Here is a 7,860-nt window from a genome sequence, read left to right as displayed (position 1 = left end):
AGCAGAAGCAGGCAGCTGGTATTCTATGGGTAATGGAGCGGCCAGCGCAGTCACCAGATCTGAACCTCATTGAGCTGTTGTGGGAGGAGCTTGACCTTATGGTACTTAAGAAGTGCCCATCCAACCAATCCAACTTGTGGGAGCTGCTTCTGGAAGCGTGGGGGGGGATTTCTCCAGATTACCTCAACAGATTAACAGCTAGAATGCCAAAAGGTCTGCATTGCTGGAATTGCTGCAAATTGAGGATTCTTTGACAAAAGCAAAGTTTGATGTTTTTGATGTTTTTAATATCATTTTAAATTTCTAATGAGGACATAAAGGGAATTTCCTCCATCCTATGAATTGCAGTTGACTTTATGGATTAAGTGTGAGACTTTCGTGACTATTGATATATCAATGTCTTCAAATCTCATGTTAAAGTGATCCTTCAAATTGCAGTAAAATGTTTGAATACAACTAGAAAGTGATTAATTAAAATCACACTACAGACTTTTCACCATGGTGCCAAAGTGTCTTTATTAGTTTTAAAGGGGAAACCCAAGGATCAGATTGTAAAAATGTTCAACATGATGTCCTGTTGAATTTTAAATCCTATCATCCCCACTGACGTAGTCTGCTTCACAGGAAATGATGCAAATCCATGCAGCACCAGGATAGGGCCAAGAGAACTGGCCCAAACACTGAACCTGGTGGTTCTCCAGAAGTAATCAGAGTTTGTGAATTTCTTAGGAACATGAATAAACTGGAGTATCACAAATAAATGGTATTCATCAACCGCAGCTGATTTCTTTTTAGGGCATTAAAACATGTTAAATTGACTGTAGTGTAAGTTGGAGGAGGGGTACTTTCTGTATATATCGATTTTTTTTTTCTTTCTTTCTTTGTTCCTTATTCTTATCTCTAAACGTTCCATCTGTCTGTCCACTCATCCATCCAGTCTGTTTTTGTTGTTGCTTTTTTCCAGACTGTGTGGATGTGAATGTAACCCCTGATAAACGACAAATCTTCCTTCAAGAGGAGAAACTCCTACTTGCCATCCTAAAGACTTCCCTCATCGCTATGTATGAAGCTGGAGTTAATAAGATCAGTCTGAACTGTGCACCAACTCAGAGTGAGAAGACATTTTAATATTATTCTCTTATTTAATTTATTTGACCTCTTTTAATTAGAAAGTTATGTCTCTGTTATTATTCTCCAGTGGTTGCAGCTGCTTCTAAAGAAGAAAACAAGGGAGAACCAGCAGAGAGTGACCAACCTGTGGCTCCCAGTTCAAAGTCAACCATGAACCTGGCTGCCCTCAAAGCTGCTTTTTCAAACCAGAACAGTTCCCCCTGTGGGAGTAAGGCGGGGACTGAAAAAGCGTCTGGTAGTGGGCTGAGCCAGAGGACGCTGCAGTGTTTCTTTAAAGATCCGGTTAAATCTGCCAGCACCACCCTGTGTACGAAGTCACCTTTACAGCCCAGAACAGATGCAGCTAAACGCAGCACAGGGGGGAGGTCTGTGCTCGATGCGTTTAGGTTTGGAGGGACATGGAACCAGGATAAACCGGACAATGAGGGAGACCAGGCTGAGCCCACTGGTGACAGTGCAGAACAGTCTCCATGTACAGAGTACTCCGAAGTCACTGGACCGGTTGTTGAAAGTGTAGAAAATGACTCATCAGTCAGCCAAAACGAAGCTGAGGACCTGGATCTACAAACTAAAGCAGGTTCAGCTACGGAGGACTCCATGATTAGCCCGGAAGCTAAAAGGCCCAGAACAGATTCTCCACTTCTCAAGGTGGAACAAAGTTCTGAAAACCTTTCAGATACACCTCCTTCTACAGTGGACGTCCCTGTCTCTCTGCAGAGGAAGGCCGTGCCTTTGCGTTTCTCACTGCAAGACCTGACGGCTAGCATGAAGAGGCTGCAGGAACAGCAGAGACAGAGAGCTGGAGAAAAGCTGCACTACAGGCGCTTCAGGGCCAAGATCAACCCTGGAGAAAACCAAAGCGCAGAGGATGAGCTCCGCAGAGAGATTAGGTAAAATATTCCAGATTACAGCCTCAAAGAGTTCTTTAGTAAACACTGATGAACAAATGGCTTCAAACAAGGAACACAGCAGGCAGGTCAGCGAGAAAGTTAAACCAATCAGCTGGATAGACCAAAACAGCATTCATGGTCGCCTTATATTGCTTACTGCACATCCTGTTTTTGTGTCTGGAAACACTTTGTTTGGCGCCCTCCCCATGTTTAAGCTGTGTCACTGCATCTGATCATTTACTGTCGCATTGCCCAGTATTGGGAATTAACCCAGAGAAACTGGCATCAGCAGCCCCGGGCCTCTGTAGGATGCTGAAGTGAGTCTAGATTAGGGATGGAAAATTAATTGCATTTATAATATAATCGCAATTTAACAAAACACATTTCTCCCTCCAGCCCTTTAAGTGGTGGTTAAATGCTTGAAGTGAGTTAGTTGCCATCAGAGATGGCAAAAGTACTCACTTTCCGTACTTGAGTAAAAGTACAGATACTTGTGTTAAAAAATACTCTGGTAAAAGTGGAAGTACCGATTAAACTTCTTTACTCAAGTAAAAGTAACAAAGTACAGGCTTGTAAATTTACTTAAAGTATAAAAGTAAAAGTGGAAACCACTTTTTTCATGCCGTTGCCTACATTTTAAATGGATGTCTGCCAATAGGACTAGATCTCCGTTGTGTTCATTTTCAATCATCTCGTCGTCCATGCTACTATGCTAACGCCACCGCCACCAAGCTGCAATGATTTGCCGCCAATGAATACCGCCGAATCTGTCGATTCATCTTGTAGTGGTGCGTCAAATGCAACGTAGATTCCCATCCAATTAGATTGAATTTGGTATTGATGACGTGAAAAATAATAACGGTAACTCCATTGAAATGATTCAAAACTAAAATAACGAGCCATTTTTTTGTTTTTAAAATGTAAGGAGAAGAAAGTACAGATATTTGTGTAAAAATGTAAGGAGTAGAAGTAAAAAGTCGCCATAAAAATAAGAAGTAAAGTAAAGTAAAAATATCAGAAAAATCTACTTGAGTACAGTAACGAAGTATTTGTACTTCGTTACTTCCCATCTCTGGTTGCCATACAGAAATGTAGACAGAGTAGCAGCTAGCTCGCAGATCCATGCAAGTAGAAGAAAACACTTTTTTCACATAATGGTTACAATAAGTCTGTGTAGCAATGGACTCTGGGCAAGCAAGCTTTCAAAAACCTTGGATGAAACATCTACAATCTCTGGGTTATTGCAAAGGAAAATTGAAACAAAATGGCATTGCAATTTGGGTTAAAAAAAATTGCAATTTAGATTTTTGGCGAAGTTGTTCTAGTCTAGATATTTACCTCAGTATTAACAGTTAACATAAAACCTAGCATCTAAAACACCAACAGAAACCATTCCCACTCTATGGTCTGATTCCCCTGGAATCTCTGGAGCAGGTGACTCTAAGCCGCCGGCCTCCTCCACAGAAACTTAACCCCCCCGTCATTTCCTCCAGAAGACAAACCCTCCTCCATGTTTGTGGAGCCTAACAACCCAACATAAGCCTAGTGACCTCCTATTATCCTTTGGGTTAAATGAAACAGATTGGCCTAGTCAAAGCCCAGAGATCAATCCTCTTCATGTTTTTATTAGCAAATGAATCCATGAGTCATTCTCCTACATTTTCACAATAACTCATTACTTTGTGTTGATCTGCTACATATATGTCAATAAAACGCTTTAAAGCTTTTACGTTTTAACATAAAGGTGGAAACTTTAAGCTTTATTATGTGTCTGACCAAACTTAGCAGGGGTAGCATGCAGCTTGAAAATAGTAAAAGTTTCTTTCTTCTTCTTCCAGTAAGGAAATGTTTAAAGAAATGGAGATTATCGGTCAGTTTAACCTGGGTTTCATCATCACCAAGCTGAACTCGGACATCTTTATGATCGATCAGCACGCCAGCGATGAGAAATACAACTTTGAGATGCTGCAGCAGCACACTGTGCTTCAGGGGCAGAAACTTATCGTGTAAGTGTTTGAAATGCTGCACTGCTACGCACTGATGTGACCAGAGTCTCACCGGCAAATTTCATGAACCCTTAAAGCCCACAGAAACTTCACCTCACTGCAGTCAGCGAGAACGTGCTCATAGAGAACCTGGAGATCTTCCAGAAGAACGGCTTTGAATTTCTGATCGATGAGGACGGTAGGACGGTTCAATCATCAGGCTGGAATCAGTGTTTGCTCCTGTTCTCACTGAAGCTTTTACCTCAGCTCAGGTGATGGAGAGGGTGAAGCTGGTCTCTTTGCCCACCAGTAAAAACTGGACCTTCGGCCCGGCAGACATTGAAGAGCTGATCTTCATGTTGACTGACAGCCCAGGCGTCATGTGCCGCCCATCCAGAGTCAGGCAGATGTTTGCCTCTCGAGCGTGCAGGAAATCAGTTGAGTTCAGCTCGCTTTCAACACACAGATCTTTCTCTCATTCCTGCTTTAATAAAAGCCAATCAACTCGAAATGAATTGATGTTTTCTTAGTAATGTTGAGAGATATTTTTTCTGATTTTGGTTGTACCAAAAATGTTTAAAAAAACAAACCACTGGACTTTGTTTCCCAGCTTGAAGACGTTTCGCTTCCATAAGGTGTAAATGTACCACCAATGGACAAAGAACATTCTTCTAAAGACCTGAATGTTCACATTTTAGACAAAGAAGACAGGTGGTTTGAGAGTTAAGTAAAACCAACCTTAAACAGAGCGGGTTTTTAGCTTTAAAAAATCTACAATGCAGCGATGGAGTTGAATTCTTTCCGCTACCATCTCAATCCCCACGCCTATACAGCAGAATAGAACATCTAGCCTGTTCAGCCAGGCCAAGAATTCCCCCTAAAGACCCCACTTTCAAAGGGATAGACCAGTATTTGGTATGGCAGGCTAACAAAGAAGCCAAACACCTACCCATTCTTAAAGGAATAGTACACCCAAAACATGATTAGCCTTCATTTTCTACTCACCCCCATGCTGAACAACACTCTGGAGTACTTTTTTGATATCTCAAATGCATCTGGAGATCTGGGAGGCTTCTTGCTGTCTGCTGACATTCAAATAATGGAGGTCTATGGTGACCGAGACAGAAAGGTCCATAAAAGTCCACAAAAAACATGTCAATATTCCTCCATACTGCTCGTCCAATGTATTCCAAGTGTCCTGAGTGGGTAGCGTCCAGAATTTACTCGAAACGAAGTAATTTAGAATGTTTTTAGAGCATAAACAGTAGTGTATAGGATTTCCTAAAAGCGCGTTCACGAGTCTACGGAAACTGCGGCAGACCAAACCAGATGAAAGTGCGCATTCAGCTCGGCAAAGAACTCATGCTCTTCCTCAACACTGAAGTCCTCAGACATTTTTCTTTCGTTGTTTCTTTCTTTGCACAGGTAAACAGCACATTTCTTCTTCTACGCTTGCATTATCGGCAGAGCAGACGCTGAATGCGCACTTTCATCTGGTTTGGTCTGCCGTAGTTTCCGTAGACTCCTGAACTCGCTTTTAGGAAATCCTATACACTACTGTTTATGCTCTAAAAACATTCTAAATGACTTCGTTTCGAGTAAATTATGGACGCTACCCACTCGGGACACTTGGAATACATTGGACGAGCAGTATGGAGGAATATTGACACGTTTTTTGTGGACTTTTATGGACCTTTCTGCCTCGGGCGCCATAGACCTCCATTATTTGAATGTCAGCAGACAGCAAGAAGCCTCCCAGATCTCCAGATGCATTTGAGATATCAAAAAAGTACTCCAGAGTGTTGTTCAGCATGGGGGTGAGTAGAAAATGAAGGCTAATCATGTTTTGGGTGTACTATTCCTTTAAGGGGTGGCCCCGTTCTTCCGGTTCAGTTTGCATGTTTTCTACGCCAAAAAGCAGGCTTTGTTTTTGTTCCACTCTACAAAGCCTGGAACTCAACACTATATCTGACATTTTGAATTAAAAAAAGCTTCCTGGATGGGAAGCGAAACGTCTTTAAAGTTTGAAATAAACTCCAGTGGATTGTTTGTTTTTTAACGTTTTTGGAATGACTATGACCTGGATGACAGAATCTTCAGCAGCGTACCTCTGGTTGTAATTACCTTCAGGTGATGATCGGGACGGCTCTAAGCGTCGGTGAGATGAAGAAGCTCGTTCTGCACATGGGGGAGATCAAGCATCCGTGGAACTGTCCTCACGGCAGGCCCACCATGCGACACCTCGCCAACCTGGAAATGATCTCACAGGACTGACCCCGTGCATCGACACTTACACTGATCACACTGTTTTAGCCTCTGTAAGTCGGTTCAGTCATGAAACCCTTGGTTCAGAGTCACTGGTTGGATACTGTTGATATATCTTTTTGTTCTTTTAAATAGAAGATCTGTGTTTTTATTTGTTATTTCCAATAAATCATTTTACATGTCAAAAAATGATTCCTGTTTCTGTTGAACTGAGATGAGATGAGAGGTATGAACATATTGTGAGGAAGGCGTATTTATACCAAAGCAGAAGGACAAAAGGAACGATCTGAGATTGTTTGGCTGATATGGCCATCATCCTACAGAGGAGGTTTCATTCACAGTTTAAAAACATTCAACATTGATCATATTTGAGTGAAGCAGACAGGGTCAGACAATGCATGCCCTGGTTAGCAGAGGTAACAAAGTACAAATATGTGTTACCTAGAGATTTTGGGTATCTGTACTTTACTGGAGTTATTATTTTAGACAAACTTTTACTTGTTATATTTCTTTGCAATTATCTTAACTTTCCATCCCTTACATTTGAAAATAGATGCGTTAGTTTTGTTTTAATTTAAGCTCATTTAAGTTACGGCATTTAAAGAAAATAAAAATCATCAAAATAATGTAATGGTGGTTGGCCTCAGTGCTGCACCAACTTGTTGTTCACCACATAACAAAATAAATAGTTTTTCAAAGTTAAATTTGAGACTGTTACCATTATTATAAAGCTAAGAAAATTTAGTATAAAGAAGTTATCATCCAGCATTGTAGAAACATTTTCCTTTAACAGGGTGGTGCAGTAAAGCATTTTTTTCTGCATTATTTTTACTTTTATACTTTAGGCAGTTTTAATACTGGTACTTTTACTTGAGTAAAAAGCTTCCTACTCTTAACTTCTACAAATAGTTTTTGAACAGAAGGATTTATACTTCTACTTGAGTGATAAACATGAATACTTTTGACACCTCTGTAGGTTAGCATGCTGTGACTACTATGAAGCTTAAAGTAGTAGCCATTCAAAATTTCCCCACTTTCCTTGGCTGGTTCCCTTCCATTTCTTTCTAAACATAAATATCTGTGCTAAAATATTCTTTCTGTCATAATTTGTGAACATTAAGATCTAAAGAGAAGTGTCATCTCCTGGTCAGACCCTGTAATCCAGTGAAAGTGAGGAGTCAGGGTAAAAAAACATGCAACTCCTGTGGTTGGAAGTTGGAGGGAAGTGAGTTGGCAATTGGCTGGTGTTAAACTGGGAAGGGCCATTTTGAATGCCTGCTACTGTGAGTTTGAACATGTATGCTGGCCTTAATATTCTGTGAACCTGGGAGAATAAAGTCGATGCGTTTAATGAAAATAAAGCAAATCAGTTCAGACACTAAAGCGTGTGTTAAGCTCAGAGATGGAAAGTAACGAAGTACAAATACTTCGTTACTGTACTCAAGTAGATTTTTCTGATATTTCTACTTTACTTTACTACTTATTTTTATGGCGACTTTTTACTTCTACTCCTTACATTTTTACACAAATATCTGTACTTTCTACTCCTTACATTTTATCACAAATATCTGTACTTTCTACTCCTTACC

General features: G+C 40.6%; 1 protein-coding gene across 1 annotated transcript in view; it reads left to right on the top strand.

Annotated features, from left to right (window-relative positions):
* The window catches only part of pms2 (PMS1 homolog 2, mismatch repair system component), a 14,880-nt gene extending 8,434 nt beyond the window's left edge, over window positions 1-6,446 (top strand). Inside the window, exons 10-15 of the mRNA XM_015393101.1 lie at window positions 965-1,111; window positions 1,199-2,021; window positions 3,860-4,027; window positions 4,105-4,205; window positions 4,274-4,443; window positions 6,137-6,446. Of these exons, the coding sequence (XP_015248587.1) occupies window positions 965-1,111; window positions 1,199-2,021; window positions 3,860-4,027; window positions 4,105-4,205; window positions 4,274-4,443; window positions 6,137-6,280 (1,553 nt within the window). The 3' untranslated portion in view covers window positions 6,281-6,446. The remainder of the gene's footprint in view (window positions 1-964; window positions 1,112-1,198; window positions 2,022-3,859; window positions 4,028-4,104; window positions 4,206-4,273; window positions 4,444-6,136) is intronic.
* Window positions 6,447-7,860: the final 1,414 nt, after the last annotated feature.

This window comes from Cyprinodon variegatus, unplaced genomic scaffold, assembly GCF_000732505.1.
Source record: "Cyprinodon variegatus isolate N-32 unplaced genomic scaffold, C_variegatus-1.0 Scaffold624, whole genome shotgun sequence".
Classification (NCBI taxonomy): Eukaryota; Metazoa; Chordata; class Actinopteri; order Cyprinodontiformes; family Cyprinodontidae; genus Cyprinodon; species Cyprinodon variegatus.
This window is presented reverse-complemented; position numbering and strand designations above follow the sequence as displayed.